The 23,071-nt window shown below is 37.6% G+C and overlaps 4 protein-coding genes and 1 pseudogene across 5 annotated transcripts; 1 reads left to right on the top strand and 4 right to left on the bottom strand.

Annotated features, from left to right (window-relative positions):
• The first annotated feature begins 170 nt into the window (after positions 1-170).
• On the top strand, positions 171-4,454 carry LOC103426330 (E3 ubiquitin-protein ligase SINAT3). Of its 2 annotated transcripts, none has more exons than XM_008364423.4 (4): positions 171-943; positions 2,169-2,555; positions 2,843-3,173; positions 3,688-4,454. In XM_008364423.4, the coding sequence occupies exons 1-4, from the start codon at positions 743-745 to the stop codon at positions 3,726-3,728; spliced, it is 960 nt and encodes a 319-aa protein (XP_008362645.1). In that variant the 5' UTR covers positions 171-742; the 3' UTR covers positions 3,729-4,454. The 2 variants fall into 2 exon arrangements, with proteins under 2 accessions (XP_008362645.1, XP_008362647.1); XM_008364425.4 differs by having other exon boundaries at positions 2,843-3,206.
• A 628-nt stretch (positions 4,455-5,082) lies between these two features.
• Positions 5,083-6,411, bottom strand: LOC103426342 (aspartic proteinase nepenthesin-1-like). The gene has a single exon (XM_008364435.3). It carries the CDS (start codon positions 6,409-6,411, stop codon positions 5,083-5,085), a length of 1,329 nt encoding a protein of 442 aa, XP_008362657.2.
• A 10,356-nt stretch (positions 6,412-16,767) lies between these two features.
• Positions 16,768-18,014, bottom strand: LOC108172362 (sodium-dependent phosphate transport protein 1, chloroplastic-like; annotated as a pseudogene).
• Positions 18,015-19,501: 1,487 nt separating this feature from the next.
• On the bottom strand, positions 19,502-20,011 carry LOC114826138 (lachrymatory-factor synthase-like). The gene has a single exon (XM_029105991.2). It carries the CDS (start codon positions 20,009-20,011, stop codon positions 19,502-19,504), a length of 510 nt encoding a protein of 169 aa, XP_028961824.1.
• A 1,438-nt stretch (positions 20,012-21,449) lies between these two features.
• On the bottom strand, positions 21,450-22,790 carry LOC103426340 (aspartic proteinase CDR1-like). The gene has a single exon (XM_008364434.2). It carries the CDS (start codon positions 22,788-22,790, stop codon positions 21,450-21,452), a length of 1,341 nt encoding a protein of 446 aa, XP_008362656.2.
• Positions 22,791-23,071: the final 281 nt, after the last annotated feature.

Here is a 23,071-nt window from a genome sequence, read left to right as displayed (position 1 = left end):
GTCATCATAAATTTATATAAAATTGTGCCTGAATTAATCTATATATTAAATTTTCTTTAATAAATAATACAAGCAAGTATGCATATTTTATAAGGATAAAATGGGACCCACATTTTAAAAATTCAAAAAAATAGATCACAATAATATGCACCACATACACAAGGGAGGCATTCCATTGGAAAAAGATTCTCTCCGAATTACTTGATTCTTAATATTTGAAGGAAGAGATCTGGAGAGGATCTCTTTCCGCATCCTATTATCAGCCCCTAGTCTTCTGCTACTTACCAAAACCCATTAATTCCACAGTAACAACAGCTAATTACCAATTACCAAATACCAAATCAGAAATGGTTAAATAAGCTCCCTAAATTAACCTACCTTTTTATTAATCCCCCACTATTCTATTAACCTACCAATCAAAACCCTTAACTGAATCTTTAACGGGCATTTGATACCCGTCTGATCTTAATCAGACGGCTGATATCATCGGGAAGGTGACCCATCTCTTTCTCTCTCTATCTGTAAACCAACGATGAAGAAGCACCCCTTTTGCGAAAAAACAAAATAAAATTTTGGGTTTCATCGCACAATGCATTCCAAAATTTTCGTTATTTTCCCTTCCAATTTTCTATTCGTTTTTGTATAATTGCGTATTGGGGAATCATACCCATCAGTCAAAGAATCGAAAGATTTCATCTTTTTCCCTAAATTTTTGGTGGTGGGGGTTTGTTTCCATTGAAGAATGGAATCAGACATCATTGAAAGTCTTGCGTCTTTGGATTTGATTGACGATGATGAGATCCATGGCCGTCCGATTCATCAATTTGTTTCAGTTCCGAAGGCGCACAGCAACACCGGCAATAACATTCCCGGCACCACCAGCGTCCACGAGCTTCTTGAATGCCCTGTTTGCACCAATTCAATGTACCCTCCAATCCATCAGGTTCGCCATTTCTTGCAATTTCCTCAATTGGGTTCTTTTGTTCTTTTGATTTTGTTTTGCCTGTTTTGGTTTTTGAAGATTTTGACTTTTTGGGGTTAATGCTAGGAATGATGATTTGTTGAATTGATTAATTTTTTTGTGGGATTTAATTTTATGTGGTGTTTCTCTTTCTGGGTTTTGTTTGGTAGTTTATTGAATTTATTATTAGAAGGTGAAAAATACTTATCAGTTTCTGAATTTTGTTTTAAAAATTAATCCTTGTCAATTAGGATTCTTTTACTTATTTATCCTTGTTAAACAACAATCAACAACAATTCTAGTTTTGCTTGTAACAGGATTTGAAATTTGCTTCACTTGTAACAATCTACAACAATCTAGAATAACTTCAAGATTTTGAAACTTGCTTCACTTGTAAGTGCTTTTCTGTAGTTCCGAGTAACAGGAATACCAAGGCACAGAATCAGATTTCGTTCTAAATATTGTGTTTACGTAATAGTTCCTGGGGTTGGTGAATTATGCGTCAAGGATCATATTAGTTTGAAAGGGATTAATAAAAACTAAGAGCTTTCGAAGTTCACAGATACCTGGGGTTGGTGAATGTGCTATTGTGGACGTATTTATCACTTATTTTGTAAAGTGAAGCGGGTTAACAGGTGGAGTGTGGTAACACTACCACCAATTGATAGAGATGTTTTATGTGCTTTATCTGCATAAAGGTATTGTGCTTGAAATTGGGTGCACGGAGTTCAGACTATTTATTCATTAATCCATTGCTGCTTAGGACAGAAGTTTATCAGTTGTTTTGTTCGAGTGTGTGGCTGTATAAAATTACTCCGCCTCTCTTACATACTCTTACATCTCTCATGGCTGTAGATGATATAGAGTCATATAACCTTATGCTGGGGGTGTAATGCATCGCTTTGGCTTCATTTTAAGTGTTGGGGGTGTTGTGATGTTTACTTGAAGATGCAAGTTTGCTGAGTTTCAGCTGTGGCTTAGTTCGGATGAGTAGACCTCCCCTAACTACTCTGGAAAATGGAGTTGTTTACCTTACAATATGCTTATTATGCTTATTGAAATCAAGGGATGCTCATTGACTTGCTATCCTTAGATTTATTTGGGATGGCTAAGCATGGGGATTCTATTGATAATATGTAGCTGCTTGTAAAATTCATCTAGGATTGGTTGACCTTTATGGCTTATAAATCTAAACTTGTTTCTGCAGTGTCACAATGGGCATACCCTTTGTTCCACCTGTAAAGCAAGGGTGCATAATCGGTGCCCAACGTGTAGACAGGAGCTTGGTGACATAAGGTGTCTAGCACTGGAGAAGGTTGCTGAATCGCTTGAACTGCCCTGCAAGTATTGCTCTCTTGGGTGCTCAGAGATATTTCCCTATTATAGTAAACTGAAACACGAGGCTGTCTGTAACTTCAGACCATACAACTGTCCATATGCTGGATCAGACTGCTCCGCTGTTGGGGATATTCCATTCCTTGTTTCTCATCTCCGGGATGATCACAAGGTGGACATGCATTCCGGATGCACTTTTAATCATCGTTATGTAAAGTCTAATCCTCGTGAAGTAGAAAATGCCACGTGGATGTTAACTGTAAGTGCATACGTGTTTCTCCCTCTTTGTATAAAACTGGTGACTGAATGAAAATTGCTTGGTTCGCTCACACTAGAAATTAGTGGGCATTGCATAAATCAAGAAACCGTCACTTTAACTATGGGGGCAAAATTTAACTTTCCCAGTTAATATGGGACTAAAGGAATCATGGGACCTTTGATAGCAATACTTAAGACTAGATCAACTGTGACTATAGCAGACTGAAGATGTATGCTTTGGTTTTTTTATGGTAGCGAAGTAATTGTCTTATTTTTCATCCTTGATAGGTCTTCCACTGTTTTGGTCAGTACTTCTGTCTACATTTTGAAGCCTTCCAGCTTGGTATGGCCCCCGTTTACATGGCATTTCTCCGGTTCATGGGGGATGAAACAGAAGCTCGGAATTACAGCTACAGCTTGGAGGTTGGTGGAAATGGCCGAAAGCTGATTTGGGAGGGCAACCCAAGAAGCATAAGGGATAGCCACAAGAAGGTTAGAGACAGCCATGATGGCCTCATAATACAGCGCAACATGGCACTTTTCTTCTCTGGCGGGGATAGGAAAGAGCTGAAGCTGCGGGTCACGGGACGGATATGGAAGGAACAGCAGAACCCAGAAGGTGGGACCTGCATACCTCTCTGTAGTTAGCCTGGTTGGATATCTCTTTCCCTCATCTGTGTGCTAAACATTATGTTAATGTCATTAGTGAATTTAGATTTTCAGGATTCTTTTATTGGATTATAACATTTCAATGCTGGAGGCTTCGTACTTAGTCTGTTAAGCTTCCGGTTATCCTCTTAAAGCTGAAATACGAAACTTTTGTCTTTGATGGAATTTTGGTTACAGTTTGATATTAGGATTAGATTAAAAATTTATGACAGCTGTCTATAATCTCTGAAAAACCAATTGAACTTTGCTCAATGGCATTATAGTCAAAGCACGGCTCACGCCGTTGTTTTACTGGAGTGATAAGGAAGTGGGTGAGACAGACAGGTATATCCTAGGGTAAAGCTTGTTAAGGTAAAAAAGAAGGGAAACTTATGATGATTAGAACCTTGACAGATTTCACTTTAGTTCCTAAGTTTGAAACAATCCACTGTATCCCCTAGGCTTATAATTCTTTTACATTTCAGGGGCGAAGGTTTGTGAAGTAATGCGTACGATTGCGGTTTAGACAGATTGATAAAGAAGTTGGTGAGACATCTGGAGCTTGGGGTTTCAGTTTATTTACTTGGTAGTGTTGAAGTATGTATCAATGTCAAATATATAAACCATAAGCTTTTTCATCCTATGATCTACAAGTACTCAACAGGGAAATCACTCCTTTACTTGTCTTGGAATTACTCTACTTTATTTGATGTACCAAGCTCAACGTTGAATCAAATGATACCTAAACAAGTTGATCGGTGAGGAGTCATCGTTTCATCCATCGTGTTTGCTATGAGTCGGGGGCAAAACTGGAGATAAGATGGGCAATCTTTAAGTCTCTCCAGCCCTCAGCCGGATCAGAAACAAAGGACCACTCGCTCTTGCATCCTTTGGTGGTTGCCATTGCGGTCGTTGATGGCTCATGATCATCTGATGATGCTACTGTGCAGTAATGGACCGGATGGGGTTCGCCGGGGACTCCTCTATTCCGAGAGTGTTTTCCTTGCCATTTTGATGATTCTGTGTTTCTTTTCCATGAGAGGTTGAGAGAAACAAGAAAAAGGAACTTGAAATGTCTGTACGTCTCTGTGAGGTTTGAATTTGTATCTTTTTGCTGGAGCACACTAGGCTTGTTAAACAGATCACAAACATTTCAAATTAGGTCACAACTTTCATGATATTCGGACTCAAATCATTTTTAAATTTCGATTTGTAATAATACCAAAGGCTCACATTTCTCTTTTGCTTGTAAGTGAGAGGCTTTTAAGTTCAATTCTACATGATGACGAGTACGATACCAAATTGTGAACTCCAATTATATGTCATAGCTCAATTCCCACCCCCAATATAATTGTATTGAAAAAAGGGTCAACGTTCAAGTAGTAAATAGAAGAGCCTGCTCCATCTTCTTTGCCATTAATTGGAGAGGAGCCAACATATGATACAAAGTCTTCAAATCTCCATCCTTCAATTGGATCACAAACAAACGACCACCCGATGTTGCAGCCACGGTTGTTGGGATCATCGTGGTCGTCAATGAGCAGTACTTACATGGTTCCAATCCAACATATCAATCTGTGATCGGCAGATGATGATGCTGGTGTGAGGGCAGATGATGATCTAGCACGCACCAGAGTTTCTAAATTGATCTTTTTCCAGCATACTAAGTTCATTACCAATCACAATTGCTGGAAAAAGAAAAAAATAATAATTTCAGTACCCACCATAAAATATTTTTCAGTCCCAGAAAAGGAAACAACAAACGACTTTTTGATTCTTCAGCCCTAATATATGGTACAGGGATGATGATGATACCGATGGAATTTTTTGCACCGCATTTTAGACCACATCACTAATTATTTATACCATGCACACATTAGTTAGGTATCCCGACAGTCATCAGTGTCCTTAAAAGTTACGATGTTATTCTGAAGGTCGATCCCGACGTTCACATTCTCAAGCTGGTTTATTCCCAACACAGAAAGGCCATGATAATCTGGTTTTATAGTCATGCAGTCATCTTCATTCCAAACATTAGTCGGATCCAATGTATAATCAAACCCATGTCGGCGATCATCTCTGAAATGGAACTCTATATCAGGTGCTATGTTCATATGGAAGCCATCATCCGAATCATAACACAGCAGGAACTCCGAATGGGGATTTATCTTGTGTTTGTAATTCGGTAGCGCATTTATCACCGCGCTCTGGACTGCGTAATAAGCCTCCGATGCAAGGTGAGTATATGTTGTTCCTGTATCTATGATGATGCCTCCTCTTCCCTCTGGCCTCCATCTGAACACATCCTCCGAAATGTTGAGCCTAGTACCGTCAACGCTAATACCTTCTACCCCTATATGGTACCAACCGTATCGACCAGGTAATAATGGGGTCTGATTACCCTCATGGATCACTGCCTTTGAACCGAATTTCACATTGCTACGGTTACCTCGATTAAAAGGCGAAATGCAAAACGAAAAACGAGTCCGTTCTCTAATTAATTGCGCAACAAGTGAACTTGGTTCTCTACCTGCACCAACAACTCCTGGCGGATTTTCATCCGGATCCGTATCTGAATTCTTCAGACCACACCCGAAAGTCATATCGGGGATTGTTTCACCTTCGAGCATGAATGTTTCTTTGGAAGCGACTCCTTCGGAAGACGCTCCATCTTCATAAGCCGTAATGTAAGTACATGAACCATCCTCACTTGGGCAACCGTTATCTGGGACTAGGCCACACTCCACACGGTCATCGTCACACATAAGCTTTCGGTAGGAGGATGATTTTCCAGGTTCAAAGATTGGTATGCTTTGATTGTAACATTTTTTGCAGGGATTACACTGCATCCAAATTAAGGCGCTAGCAGTGTCAAAGTATCCAAATGTATCAACTGGAGGGGTTCCAATTTTGTACCTCATGACGTAGACTCCATTATCGTAATCAATGCGGGCAGTAGCGTTACTTACTGCTGCTGGTGACATTCGCCTTGTGAGGTAATTTTGTCTGGCTATGCTTCTGCGACGAGCTGCTTCTTTGCGTTGAGCACGAGTGAGACTAGGGTTGTATAGCGGAGATTCAGGCGAGTCGCGATGAATGAGACGTGTCTCGAAGCCTCGGAGTGCTGTTTTAGGAGAGGACATGCAGAGGGGGATGGTGATGGCTATTGAAATTAGTGCAATGAAGGAGAGTACAAATGATGAGGCCATGGAGGGCGAGAGTCAAATTCTCAGCTTGCTATTGAAACTAATTGGATGTGTAATAACCGATCAAAATGATTAAAGATTTATAGTAGGGTGAATTTTAATGTAAATTGTAATGACTACGAAAGAGAAAATACGTGCATGGATCATGTGGTGACTCTGCATCGACAATAGTATTTTCTTTCTTTCTTTCTGTTTTTGCTGGAATGTACAAAAGTACAAGATATTGTCCATTTTTATCAGTACATGTTTAGATATGAGGGCAGGTTCGTGGTACTACATTTTACACACAAGTTTTAAGTCATTAGATTTATACACTTTTAATGGTTGAAATACAATCTAATTTTTCAATTTAAATTTTCTTTACTAAATAATTATACATTAGGAAGATGATCCTTAATTTAGATTTTAATTATAAAAAATGTTATTCTTACCACATTTTTCATACCACATTGATATCACTTTCTAATAGATATTAGATCCATATGTAGATTCTTTTTAGGATACTAGAAGATCTTATATTATTTGCAAGGCAAAAAATCCTATCTAGTTTACTATAAATAAAGACACTCTCTTTCTCCCTTCAGTAAAATAGGCCACAACAGTTCACTATTTGTGGGAGCGAACAATCGTATTAAAAAAAACCTACACAATTATAATTTTTTAATAAGAAAATAATTTACTTGTACTTTTTATATAATTTTTGTGACATTAATTAAACATTTATTATTACATACATTAGGTATTTTTTATCGTTATTATATATTAGGCAATGAATTTATAACATTAATATTTTTTTATCTTTTTTATGTAAAACCATTCATTCTTCCTTACAATTCATGGAATTAATTGTGTACATCAACCATTCAAATAGGGGTATTTAGGCATTCAAAAAATTTAAAATACGTCAAGTTCAACATAATTGATGAATTTGCCAAGTTTCACGGGCTGAAATCATATATTTCATCAAAGTTTCGGGAACAATTTTGAGGTTGTGCAATGACTGAATTGCAATCAAGAAACAACGAAGGTGTGGTTTAACGAGTTAATATTTTGTGATAACATAATCAGTAATTTATCAAAGATCGACTAATAAAATCCGAACAAAAACAAAAATTCCATAAGAAGATGCGAACAAATTCAAGGAGATTCCACGCGTGAAAATGGCCCTCTGAAGTTTAGACTCTCCCCAATGATGGAGAGGTCATACCCCAACCAATTTATTAAAGGGAACTTTCATGAAAAATATTTGGGCTAAGTTTATTTTAATAAAAAGACTTAATTTTTAATGAAAAACCCTTAAATTTTAATAAAAATGACAAAAGAACTTAAATTTTAATGAAAAATACATAATTTTAATATTAAAAAAATATAAAAAAAGCTGACATGTGGATCCACGTGTCCTCACATAAACTGTTTATGAAACTTAACAGTACTACACTGTTTATGAAACTTATTACACTGCTTATGAAACTTACGACACTGTTTATAAAACTTACTACATTGTTTATGAAAAATTACGACACTGTTTATGAAACTTAACGGTACTACACTGTTTATGAAATTTAACAGTGCTACACTGTTCATGAAACTTAACGATATTACACTGTTTATGAAACTTTGGGTACTACATTCTTCTCTCTCCTCTTCTTGAATTTTCTTGGCACATTCTCACCTTCCAAACACATTTTCTTCTTCTAATTTTCTTTGATACTCATCAAATTTTCTCTGTATCTCTTCAATTTCTTAACTTTCTACACCAATTACTTAATTTTCTTCTATTGTCTGCCCATCTGCGGCTTCCTCTTCTCCTCCACCTACAATCTTAACTTTCTACACCACATGTTATTATGTAAGTTGTGGGAAATTTTATTTTTTAACACAAGAATCTCACCACTTGTATAAAGACGTGATATATCACTCTGTGTCCTGGGCACATTGAAAAATTCTCTTGTCATCTTGACTACTATTGGGAAACAACACCACAAAAATAAAATTGGGAAAATGTATTTCAATTTGAAGTCTTTCTCTTATAATAATAATAATAATAATAATAATAATAATAATAATAATAATAATAATAATAATAATAATAATAATAATAATAATAATAATAATAATAATAATAATAATAATAATAATAATAATAATAATAATAATAATAATAATAATAATAATAATAATAATAATAATAATAATAATAATAATAATAATAATAATAATAATAATAATAATAATAATAATAATAATAATAATAATAATAATAATAATAATAATAATAATAATAATAATAATAATAATAATAATAATAATAATAATAATAATAATAATAATAATAATAATAATAATAATAATAATAATAATAATAATAATAATAATAATAATAATAATAATAATAATAATAATAATAATAATAATAATAATAATAATAATAATAATAATAATAATAATAATAATAATAATAATAATAATAATAATAATAATAATAATAATAATAATAATAATAATAATAATAATAATAATAATAATAATAATAATAATAATAATAATAATAATAATAATAATAATAATAATAATAATAATAATAATAATAATAATAATAATAATAATAATAATAATAATAATAATAATAATAATAATAATGGCTTAATGTTAGCTGACAATAGGGAGAAAACAAAGTGGAAATGGGGGGTGGAGTGGGATGTGAATATGCCCAGCGCGTGTGGTGTTTTTTATGTTTTTTATTTTGTCCTTTATCATTAAATAAAGTTAATGAATAATTTTTTTATTAAAATATAAAAATTTGAAGTCATTTTCTTTAATTTTTCTAAAAAAAAAAATGGAAACCTAAACTTGTCCATTGTCCTCAATGTGAACAGATTTGTCTTTGGGAGTCTAGCATATCAAGTAGTCCGGCGTTTTAAATAATCTTCACCGTTCAATTTCTTAGAAGTAATATTAAAATCAGTCTTTACTATTTATTTGAAGCCGATTACTAAGGTGCTCAAACCTCAGCACGACTCAGTTTCTCTAACTCAAACTTGGCTCGAATTATTTGGAGAAAATTTATAGTCTCTATAATTAAAGTCTATTAATCACAAAGTGAGAAAAAAGAGGACCTAAATTCAGTGTATTGTAAATATAATTGTAATTTTGGCATTACACGATCACATCAACATGCATAGACAGCTAGTAGGTGAAACGAAAATCGAATTGTAATTTTGGTAAATCAAATTGAAAAGGTAAATTTCAATTTGGGAAGCAAAATCCAAAATCGAAATGGATCCTATCACATGCATAGACTGCTAGCTAGTAGGTGAAACCGAATGAAATGAATAATATGTATAGTGCTTGAAGGTGAAACCGAATGCAATTACTCTTATTTTGTAGTTATTTTTCCCTTAAAAAGGACACCTCTTTGTGTATAAAATGGTTAAAAGTTAAGGATAGTTTAATTAAAATTAGAGAAAATAATCGGTGAGATCGTCTCACTAGGACAATCCTCACACCAAGTGTGGTGGAACTGCATGAGGTCGGAGTTGAACCATATTATTATTAGTCAATTGTGAGGCTTAGCCACTTCCTCACTTCTTTAGTGTAGATAATATTGTTTGTTCAAAAAATAAATATGTAAGAGGTATACTTATTACCCAAGAAACGAAATCATGATAGAGTTCATTCGAACTCAAAAAACGAAATTATCAAATCACCATCACGCCATGCACATAATCGGCGTGAAGCTAGTGCAAGCGAGTCCAACCCTAGAGCTAAGTGTGATTGTGATATGGCGCACCACAAGGAATTAAATTGAGAACATTCTTAATTAGTTCATGAAAATGTCAACATTTACCAATAAAACAAATAGGAATACATAATTACTATTGGGGAGAGTTATCTACACACACATTTTTACCTTTCACACCTTTCTAAATTTTTGATCATCAGATCAAACGTATTGAAAAGAATCAATGGACAAAAATTAACAAATGTGTGTGGAAGATAAAAATGGATGCGTGAATAGCATTACCCTTACTATTATGATTATACACGCATTACATAATTATGGCAAGTAAGCAAAGAGGCCTTTCCACTCCCTTATAACCTAAAGTTGACATTGTTTGACGAGAGAAAACCTAAACTTGTCATTGTCCTAATGTAAACATATTTGTCTTCGGTAGTCCAGCCTATAATGTAGTTTGACTTTTTAAATAACATTGTTCGATTTCTTAGAATCAATCTTCACTATTTATTTCTCAAACTATTGAAGAAAACTTGCAATGTAAACTTGTTTAGAAAATCTCCACACTATTTTACGCTACTTGTCAATATCATACAAATAAAAATAAATAAATTGTGAGCAAAACGTTGCAATTGCAGTCAAATAGCTGGTGCTTTTGCTTAACTGTGGCCATAGGTAGGGTGAAATTCCTCATAGCTTCTCCGAACCCAGAAGAAATAGATAATTATGGCTTGCTATTAGTTGTCCCCTTCACCACCCCCCGCACCTTTTTTTTTTAAAGTATCAAATAAATTGCAATGGAGTGCAAGATTCACTAAATCAGATCAGCCTTCAACCAGTGGAGATTTGATCGCAATCAGTGGAGATTTGATCGCTGGAAAATCCAAAACTTGTAGATCAATTTTTACTCACCAGGTTGATGTGGCCCATAAAATGGCAAAGACACATCATCTTTTTTTTTAAAATTATTTTATTTTATTTTTTATTTTAGTACATCGATATTTTTACACTAAGAGAAGAGAGAGTTCGGCAAAACCACATAATGAGTAGCCTAATTTGGTATCAAATCCGCTATCCACAAGATTCGAACCTAAGAATCTCTCATTTCTAAGTGAAGATGAATACCACCAGACCGTAGTACTGAGTGACAACATATCATCTTTTTAATTACTTGGGGTGCGCCCGTGAGAATATTGTTGTGTTCTATTGGTTTTACACGACAGTACATAATGTGTTTGGAATACAAAGTCATAAGAAATTGTGTCTCAGTTGTAAGTAACTTTCTCTCGCTCTCTTTGGCAAGTGCTTGTGATATGCCTTGTTCAACAGTCGATCTGGGATATAAACATGGGTAACTGGGTAACTTTTCGAATAAGGAGGTCTTAAAAGGGTTACTATCTCATTACACAAAAAGGACACTACAAGACTTAAGGAGATGTATTCAATTGAGATTTTGAGGGATTTTAATTCTTGTAATGAATCTAGGGGCATTTAATCAAGATTTTAAGTGATTCTCTAAAATTCAAGGTGTATTCAATTAGAATTTTAAGATAGTTTATTAAAATCCTTAGAAATCCGGATGTATTCAATTAATATTTTAAAGAAATTTATAACATTCCAGGTATATTCAATTAGAAATTGATTTAAAGAATTTGAGAAAGTTGAGGAATTAGAGGGAATTGAATACACCCCCTTATATTTGTTAACTACATTGCAAAAGATGAAGATTGGTACAGAGGAAGGGAAAGAATTGGTAGAAAGAAAACAAGAGAGATTGTATTGATTGATTAGAGAAAATGTATACAACTAAACTTAATGAAATAATAGCTATACAATATCTTATATAGCCATATATCCCAATTACAATAATACTCTTCTAACTATACTAACAAACTCCACTACTTAAATAGTGCCATGTGGCATTTCTGTTATTACTAAACAATTATGTTATTACTCCCCCTCAAACTGAACTTGGTGTAGCCAAGTGAAGTTTGAACTAGCTAGAGCTCTGAAACTGATCTGGAACTGCAAGACCAAGATGTCTGCAATGCTTCAAGAACACTGCAGAAAACCCCAAACAAATGAATACCACTGGGTGCAGAAAACCTCGAAACAAGAAATCTCTTTTTCTCTTTCACAGTTACCCGAACCTCTGCTTCTAATCATCATCTCCCACTTGCCCTTCAGACAAGCCGCAAGAAACTCCATTCTCTCCAATCCCTTATATAATCCTAACGCTTCACTAGAAATTTATGAGAGCTCAATTGATCAACCCATGAGGCTCGCTGAAATGTATGTTGCTGCTAAAAAATGATCTGCACAATACAATTTCTAATCCTAATATGTTGAAGTCTTTGTCATCTATAGAGGAGTTTGAAGAAAATATATATATATATATATATATATTTTTTTTTTTTGAACTAACTAAGCTTTACAGAGACTGGCACCAAATCAACTAAGGAGAGTGACACTCTAAGAAACCAAATCAACCAAGTAGAATGACACTCCAAGAAACCAAATCAACCAAGGAGAATGACACTCCTAATAGCTTCCTAAATCTTCCTAGATACTAACACCAAAATTAACCAAGGAGAATGACACTTCAAGATACACCCAGAAAGAATGACACTTCCTGCCTTTGCATTTTCAAATCGTAATTTTCAACTAAGAAACTCAAATCCCAGAGAATGACACTCTAAGATATACACAAAAAGAATGACACTTTATGATATCAACATATCAAAATTCTCAACCAAAAACTCCCAAACATTACAAAATCATTAGCAGAGACGAATTCACTTGATTTTCAATGTGAACTTCCCCAAATCTTCAAACTGCGCGATTTCAGACAAACAATTCACTTTTCAGACCTTTGAACTTCCAACTCGAGCACCAAACAAGTCAGTGGAAAACATTTTCAGGATCAGAAATGGCGACGAACCAATTGACAATTCTCAAAATCTGCAGATCCTTCACATGAAAATTCTGAGCTGGACAATTTGTCAAACACCTGAACTGTAGCGAACAAGAAGTATAAGATTTTGGGAAACACCTGGATCAAAACAAAATCCTTAACAACAACGCCACTGCGCAATTCGTGCCGTTTTAACCAACACGATGACATTGCGTCGCAAGCCGAATGAGGAGAACCAGAACCAAAGCGAGATTCCGGAGGAGGTTCGGCAGAGCATGCTGTCCATATCGTCGAAGGAGAAGAATGTGTGTACGGAGAACCAGCAGGAGGACAACGCGAGATCGTCGTAAGAGATGGAGTCGCCGAGGTCGGTGGGGCAATGGCGACGAGGGATGACGAAGAAGATAGGGTGCGTGCTGTGCAGCTAGATCTTGAGGATCAGAGAGGAGGACTCGTATATATCCCGATCCAGATCTGCAAACCCAACTCTTATCCGGACCCATTTGAAATCGGTGAGGTCAGTGACGACGTTTTCCAGGATGGTGATCACATAGGCCGGATCGACCAACAACAGTGAACTCACGGCTTCGCTCAAACGTTTCTTGGGAACTTTGTAGATCTTCTTGTATCCATGCATGCCAATGATCTGATTGAGATGAATGACGGTGAGATGGAGGTGATAGTTGGACTAAATCAGGAAAAGGTAATCTTCTAGAAACATCTTGCTCTTAGAAACTGGCCAGGACAAAGCCTTTCAAGAAATAGAGTCGCTTGGAACACGTTGGTGGCACCAAAGATCTCTAAAAGAACGCTCATTCTCAGTCGATTCGCATCTACAAAAACTAAGTAAGAAATTGATTCTGCTTCCTTCTACGATTCGGGGATCAGAGAGAAGAAAGAAACACCAAAGAACTTAGACGAAAAATTCAAGAAAATCTGAAGAGAAAATAAAACTAGAAAAAGAAATCTAAAAAAAAATACGGAACCACCAGAATCAATGACGTAAGCCTGGTGGCTCTGGTAACATGTTAACTACATTACAAAAGATGAAGATTGGTACAGAGGAACATAAAGAATTGGTAGAGAGAAAACAAGAGAGATTGTATTGATTGATTAGAGAAAATATATACAATTGAACTTAATGAAATAATAGATATACAATCTCTTATATAGCCATATATCTCAATTACAATAATACCCTTCTAACTATACTAACAAACTCCACTACTGAAATAGTGCCATGTGGAATTTTTGTTATTGTTGATGCACAAAACCGGAGGTCTTGGAACAACGTAAATCAGACCGTGAATCTGCAAGAAAGTAAATAACACAAGATGTATCGTGGTTCACCCCAAGGTTTGGGCTACGTCTATACTGATTGTATTTCTCTGAGAGTATTTGTGAGGGAGAGAGTGTGAGAGCTTTGCTCTAGATAGGAGAGGCTTTGAGAGGGGGTGAGAAGGCCTAGGATTTGGCATCTCCCAATTGTGAGGATGAGGAGTCCATTTATAGAATAAGGGCTATTCACTTATTACATATTTGCCCCTTCCTTTATTACATAATTACATTTAAGTCCCCTGAGTATTTGTACGAGATCTAAATAAGGAGGCCCTAACTATGGTATAAACAGTAGTCCCTCAAGTCTTCAGTCAAGAGAGTCTTTTGGCTGGAGACTTGAAATTCAGTCCATGTGTGGGCTGGAGTAACTAGATGTTGTCTTGAACTGGTGCTCGATATGAGGCGGTACTCAATATGAAGTGATGCTCAACTAGAAGTAGCACATGCTACAAGGCTGCTCGGCTCGTGGCTTAGGTTGCCTTGGTTAGCTCGGCTTATAGCGTTGAAGTTGAGGAAGTCCCTTTTATAGAATAAGGGCTCGCTCCTCAATACATAAACGATGGGCTAGAGTTGATGCTCTCTAATGATGGTGAGGGAGTCCCTTTTATAAAATAAGGGCTCACTCATCAATACATAAACGATGGGTTAGAGTTGATGCTCTCTAATGATGGTGATGGAGTCCCTTTTATAAAATAAAGGCTCGCTCCTCAATACATAAGTGATGGGTTAGGAGTGATGCTCGCAGCGAGGCGGTTGCTCAGTAGGTGGCATTGCTCTCTAATGAATGTGAGGGAGTCTCTTTTATAAAATAAGGGCTCGCTCCTCAATACATAAACGATGGGCTAGAGTTGATGCTCTCTAATGATGGTGAGGGAGTTCCTTTTATAAAATAAGGGCTCGCTCCTCAATACATAAGTGATGGGTTAAGAGCGATGCTCGCGGCGAGACGGTTGCTCAATAGGTGGCGTTGCTTTCTAATGAAGTTGAGGGAGTCCCTTTTGTAAAATAAAGGCTCACTCCTCAATACATAAATAATGGGCTAAGTCCCCCAAGTATTTTTCATGAGGCCCAGTTGAGGCCTAATATATGGTGTATAGTATAGTCCCCTAAGTCTTCGGTCAATAGAGTCTGTTGGCTGGAGACTTTAAATTGAATCCGTGTATGGGCCGAAGTGGCGGTTGTTCGGAGGCGGTATTTGTATACCCTGCACTGAAGCTTTGTAGGTGAAACTTTGCAAGTGAAGCTTTGAAGCTGGAGCTCTATAAATGAAGCTTTTGAAGCTAGAGCTTTTGTAAATGAAGCTTTTTGAAGCTGGAGCTCTGTAAATGAAGCTTTTGAAGCTAGAGCTTTTGTAAATAAAGCTTTTGAAGCTGGAGCTCTGTAAATGAAGCTTTTGAAGCTAGAGCTTTTGTAAATGAAGCTTTTGAAGCTGATTGACATGAGTGATGCTCATGAATGTTTATGTTGATTGACATGAGTGATGCTCATGGATGTTGACATGAGTGATGCTCATGAATGTTTATGTATCATGAATGTTTATGTATGATTAACATGAGTAATGCTCATGAATGTTTATGTATGATTGACATGAGTAATGCTCATGTATAATTTGAAGTACGGGGCGTACTTTTGATCACCTGGTTGGTGGTAATAGCGGCAGGTTGCCGAATAATTTTGGAGTACTGGGCATACTTTTGATCACCTGGTTAGTGGTAATAGCGGCAGGGTGCTGAATAATTTTTGTAGTACTGAATGTAATTTTGGTCACCTGGTTGGTGCTATTTTGGGCTTATGGGCCTTTGCCTTCCACACAAAATTCCGGCCCATTTATTTTGGGCTTTGCCTTTTTGTTTTTACCCACTGATAGGGTTTATACAGGTATCTCCGAAATATACGAAAAATAAATTACATCATTCAAAAATAAGGAAAGTAAACCACATCCTTCTGGTGGGGTGTTTATTCCTTGCTTCTGCTTGTGTTTTTCTGTTGCACTCTCTCTGTCTCTTCATCTCTTTTCTGCTTTTGCTTTGGCATCAGCTACGGACCTCATTTTCCATTTTCTTTTTCTCTTTTCCTTTTGCTTTCCATTGTGTCTCTGTCTTTTTTCTTTCTTCTTTTTCAACAAGATGATGGACGGAAATGAAGCTTTTGAAGGATGACCCCAGCTTCGAGTAGTGTCCTTGTGCTTTTGCATGTTTATTCCTTGCTTTTCTTTCTTCTTTCCTCTTTTGGCAGATGGCAGACAAAGGAAATAACAATAGACTTATTATTGAGGAAAAGCTTATCTTCGTCAAGTCGTAATGAGTGTGGTTCTGATGATCAAGATTGCTTTCTGAGTCACACTCGCTCCCTCTCATCACCGCCGTGGCCTTCACCAGCTCTGCCGTCGCAACAAACCTCTCGTGCCAAGCCCCGTGAAGATTCGAGTCAGAGCTGCTGATGCTTTTATCCTGAACGAACACCGTATTACTGTGGGCATCTGAGCATTGCTCTTGGCGTGGTCGAAATTCCGACGACGGATAACAGAGAGAGCGAGAAAACCTAAGAGGGAGGTGAATAAGGTCCAGATAACGTACGGATCAAACAACACAGTTGCCGCCATCTTAGAAGAAAACCCAGATGAGAAAGAAGAAAACCCAAATGAGAAGGAAGAAAGCCCAGATGGAAAAGGCTGCGACCCAGATGAAAAAATACGGGAGTAAAAGACCGATGGCCACCCAAACTGATGTATTAGGTATGGCGAAAAAGCCAAGCCGGTGACCGATCCAAGATACATTCCACTATAAACCAGAGCCAAATATCTACTTCTCTCTGCTACAGGAATCCATTTTGACAGTATATTATTCATGGTAGGCATAACAACACCCTCACCAATCCCCAAGAAAGCGCGAACAACTAGTAGGAAAGGCAATCCAATTTTAGCAGCAACATGAGTGAGAATAGTAGTAATGGACCGCCAAATGACTCCAAATGCCAGTACTTGCTTCCCACCTACTATGTCTGCCCATATTCCACCAGTAATCTGAGTGAGGAGGTATCCCCAGAAGAAAAAAGATTGTATCAAACCCACAATTGCTGAGTTCTAATTGTACTCTGCTGACATGGGCAATATTGCAATGCTCATATTTACTCTGTCCATGTTGCATAGAAGGAAAGCCGAAAAGCACAAAACGACAATGACCCATCATTTCAGAAACTCTTGTAATCACGAAACCTCCGTCGTAGACTCCGCTTCCAAATCCTGCTTCACCAAAACGACATCGTTCAACCCTTTGTCGAACTTATCCACGGGTTCCGATATGTCGTGCGCCTCCGATTTAACGTCTGCAAACACTTTCCCGCTCATCCGGTTTTTGCCTTCGCCGCCCGAAACGCGAAAGAAACAGCAGTACTGCTCCCTGTTCCGAATCCGCACTCGAAACCAAAACGGCGTTTGGGGTCTCAGGTCATCGGCGCTGAAACTTCTCTTGGTGGCCGAAAAATCAGGCGGGGCAATATTAGGCTTCAGAGAGAAGGAGTAAAGAAGTGCTTTGGCGTTCATGGTTTCCAGAGCATGAAACGACTCGTTGAGTCATTGAGTTACTGTGTCGCTGAGTGACTGTTCCGAGTTCTGAGCATCGCAGCATGCGAGACGCATGCTATAAGATCGGGGCAGATTTCGAAGAGGGGACATGTGGAGGGATATTTATCTGCACTGGCTGAGGTTAGAACACGTGGCGGTTGCATGGAAGGGATTTGGATTGTTGAGGGTAAGGTTAGGAAACAGACGGTTATTTCCGCTTTGTTTTGGGATGGCGGGTGGTTCCTGGGTTTTCTTTGCAGATTCAAGGTGGAGTGTGGTGAGGTCTCACAGTGGTGAGATGAAAAAATGAAAGATAACCGACATAGCTTTTTGTGTCGATTCCCACAGACGGCACCAAATGTTGATGCACAAAACCGGAGGTCTTGGAACAACGTAAATCCGACCGTGAATCTGCAAGAAAGTAAATAACATAATATGTATCGTGGTTCACCCCAAGGTTTGGGCTACGTCCACACTGATTGTATTTCTTTGAGAGTATTTGTGAGGGAGAGAGTATGAGAGCTTTGCTCTAGATAGGAGAAGCTTTGAGAGGGGGTGAGAGGGCCTAGGAATTGGCCTCCCCCAATTGTGAGGATGAGGAGTCCTTTTATAGAATAAGGGCTCCTCACTTATTACATATTTGCCCATTCCTTTATTACATAATTACATTTAAGTCTCCCGAGTATTTGTACGAGATCTAAATACGAATGCCCTAAATATGGTATAAACAGTTATTATTAAACAATTCTGTTATTAATATTGGCCAAGGCACACCTGTTGGTTTGGGGGGCTGCATCCAGTGATAGAAAGTTGGTGGACCTAGAAATGATTGAGGGTCCAAACATTGGTGTCATATATGTGATGATGACCAGTTTGGTTTGAGCTTGTTCGTTAATAAGGGCACTTGGGCAGCTAAAATACAAAATGTGCCCCGCTGTGTATGATATGGACACGGTGAAATTGAATTCTCTATGAAGATGTGAAATACCATCAGCTAGATAGTAAGATCTCATGCACTTTTACTATAGCTTCGCAGTGACGACCCTGATCAAATGTGTAGGATAGGTGGGAGGTAGAGACGCGCAACAACCAATCATAAGGGACCGCTTTTTCGTCTAAAGATGCTTAACTGATGCACCAATAATTTGTACAGGAGAAGGAGGTTGGATGCGGAAAAATTCAAGGTAGAGCTTCTCAAGCATTTGTGCATCCTCATAAGTTTCATGGGTAGGGAAGAAGCACAGTTATGGAATTACCCATTACTTAGCTTAGATCATAAATATTTCATATTAGGTCACATTTTTCATGATATTCGAACTTTAAATGTTCTCAAATTTGGATTTGTAATATACAAAAGGCATGTAATTTATAGAATATTACCATTACATGAAACACCTCTCGATGTCTTGGGAGTTCAACAGATAAACCCCAATTTCGATCTATCTATTTGCTGATATAAATAGTTGAAAATTTATTTAAATTTAACAACATTTTCTGAATAAAACGAAGACAAATATTAACATGTTGAGTCAACGTTCAACGTTCACGCGGTAGATGAAAGAACATGCTCTATCTTCTTTGCCATTGATTGGAGAGTAGAGCCACACAAAAAATAGAAAGTCTTCAAATCTCCACCCTTCAATCGGATCACAAACAAATGACCAGTCGATCTTACACTGGCACAATCGCGGTCGTTGACAGACAGCACCTGCATGGTTCCAACATACGACTTGAATCCAATATTATTATCAACGATCTCGTAGCTCAAGCACCGTTCGATCGGATCGATCGCTAGTAGCTTCTCTGTGACCCACTTGATGGATCTCTGATCATCATGATGACCGTGATCGTCGGCAGATAATGATGTTTTACCAAAGGCATCGGGGTAGAGTGAAGCGTACCGGATCACACCAGGTTGGCCGGGGACTCCTTCTACTTGATAACAAGTGTCAAGAATTGGGAACCATTTGTGGAAGTTGCAAAAATCTGCCAAGAGAGGCCAAACTTCATCTGCTGCGGGGCCTTGTAGCTCAACAGAGTTTTGCCTTCCCATTTGGATAGCTGGATGTGTGTTTCTTCTTCCATGAGAGGCTCATTGATAGCAAGCTTATTAGTGAGCACCCCTTTTAAGGAGAAATTTAGCTTATTAGTTAATGTTAATAGTACGTTTATAACACTACTATATGATATAATATTAGCTTAAATCAAATATTTTTGTATTGTTTAGCTCAAGGACAGGCCGGCCATAATTCATGCCAATACACATATTATAGTACGTACGTATTGTAATACCTCTATATGTTGGTCCCTATGTTTGGTGGCGGATGTGTTGATGTGAGTCCCTATTTGATTTGGAATGTAATTATTGATTGGAGATTATATTGTATTTCCTAGTTGGTTTGGATTAGTTTACTTTATTTGTAGCGACATGTACAAGTATATGATTCTAATAGGAAAACATAGACAACCAAAGATTCGAATGTAGGAGTAGGTGAGTGAGTGACCCTATAGAATAGATTAAGGGGTGGCCCAGTCAAGGACGGGTGAAGGGAGAAGATTGATTAAGTGAATGCGATAAGAGCAGCCTCAACTCACAAGGAGTGAGGTAGATGAGCAATGATAGAAAAGATCGAATCATGGTGGCAATGTGGCCATGTTTGCATTCGGCGAGGGTATTTTGTTGAGGTGAATGCGGACGAGAGAAGCGTTGTTGGATGCTAAGACTTTTATTAATATGAGAATACATAACATATTCCGTTCCATTATCATTTTGTAAAAATTGTATAGTTGCACGAAGTTACGAGCCATGGCCACAGAGGTTTGGAAGTGGGTAAGAACTTCTGATTTTTTTTTCTAACGAAAAATCCAACTATAATGTGAAAAACAATAAGGGAATAGCACATAATACCGGTAACTACTAACAGAAGGAATATGAGACATCCACACGTCACTATGAATTATAGAAAATAAAGATGACAAACAATTATTATCATTTAAATAGAAAGGAAGTTTGTGCGATTTACTAAGAGTACAACCAGTTCAAAAAGAGTCTGCTAATTTAACTAAGGAGCCTAAGCTAGAGTGGAGACGGGACATGACTGGAAAAGATGGATGACAAAGACGATTATGACAGGTAGTGGAAGAGACAACATAAAGAGCTTGAGGAGGCGATGGTGGAGGTAGAAGGTGACGGCAACGGAAGAGGATATAGACCATCTTATTGCATAGACATAAAGAAAAAATATTACAAGATTTTCAAGAAGGGTTGAGATTGAGACTCAAATTCATAATCCTTATCCCATTAGAAAACCTTAAATACCTACCCTAAAAACCTTAATAAAATTAAAAAAAAAAAACAAACATGTTACTAACTTGCTAACTTACAAAACAAAACACAATCTCCTAACCGTATTATTTTCCAACACAGCCCTATTGCAAGAGGGTAGTGAAAACAAAAGTATAACAGTCCTCCTCTCCTTGTAATTTTCTTTTCATTCACAGTCACCGTACTTGAGGGATACAATATTGTTGTCCAAGTCATATCCAACATTCACGTTTTGTTGTTGGTACATTCCAAAAATGGTATAGTCTGAGCTTCCTTCATTTAGGCCCATGGCCAAGCAGAGATTTCCCTCAGAATTCATAATCCAAGTGTTCTCGTCGCCCAACGGAAAGTCTAGTCCCGTGAAATGGAACACAATTTCCGGCGTTATATCCAATCTGAAACCACTATGATAATCGTAACATAGTGGGAAAAGTCCATCCACATCTGTCACTGGTTTGAAATCCGACAAAGCATTCATCATTCCCAACTTGAACTCAATAAAAGCATCAAATGCAAGCAAAGTAAAAGTTGTTGCTGAATCCATGAAAACTCCTCCGCGGTCCCCCGTCATGTCAAACACTGACCTTGAAATATTCAGCAGTGTTCCATCAATACTAATCCCTTCTAAGCTTAGCTGGTACAAACCATATTGACCGCTCAAAAGCGAAGTTTGCGTCTCTTCTTCCTTGATTACTGCCGCTGAGCCAAATCTCACAGAGCTATGGTTACCTTTATATTTAGAAGGTATGCAATATGAAACACGATGTAAGGGAATCTGGCTAACAAGTGAAGAAGGTTGTCTACTTAAACCGACAATTCCCGGGGCAGGGTATCCTGCAGTTGTGTCAACATTAGAGTGACCACAACCAATGATTATATTTTGTAAACTAATGCTACCACTTAATCCATCATCTTCAAGCGTGATGGTTTCTGTGGCAACGTCTCCTTCGGTGAATGATCCGTCCATATAGTTAATCTCATACTTACATTCGCCCTTTGGATTAGGGCAGCGGGCACCTGAGGCTGTGTTGCACACAACCGAGCCACACATGGCCTTCTCATAGCTTTGTGAGCTTGCAGGATTGTATATTGTTATGGTTTGACTGAAACACTGCTCACAAGGCTCACACTGCAGCCAAGTCAAGTGGCTGCCAGTGTCAAAGACTCCGAAGGTTTCAACTTCCGGGGTGCCGACTTTAAACCTCATGATGTAATCTCCTGGGCTTTGATCAATAGGCGCCCAGACGTAACTGCTCGAATACCTGCTCCACGTTTTATTTGACATTAGCCAGTTGAAGTAGTTCTGTCTCGCTATGGTTCTGCGGCCGGATGATTTTATGAGATCAGCACGTGTTGCCCTAGGGTTGTAGAGCGGAGATGCAGGGGAGTCGCGGTGAATGAGACGCACCTCAAAGCCTTTAACGGATGCTTTAGGAGAAGACATGGAGGAAGGGACGGTGATGATTGAAATTAGTGCAACGAGGGAGAATATTAGCGTTGATGCCATGGTTGGTAGAGATGCAGGTCTAAAATTTTAGAGCATTGTTGTATAGCAGCGGGAGGTAATATATAGGGTTGGATCAAGGTCTGTAAAGTGTAATTGATATTTGCTTCTGTGTATGGCAATTGGAAAGAAACCTAGATACGTAGTAGATCAAGTAAGTATTGTGTATTAACCCTATTTAAGGTTATCTTGTACTCCAAGACATTTATATTTCCCTTAATGTATCGAGTAATTGTTTGTAATTTCTTATAAGAATCGAGTAATATTTGTGTAGTGGCAGATGT

This window comes from Malus domestica, chromosome 01, assembly GCF_042453785.1.
Source record: "Malus domestica chromosome 01, GDT2T_hap1".
NCBI lineage: Eukaryota > Viridiplantae > Streptophyta > Magnoliopsida > Rosales > Rosaceae > Malus > Malus domestica.
Note: the sequence above shows the minus strand (reverse complement) of the source record. Positions and strands in the feature narration are given on the sequence as shown.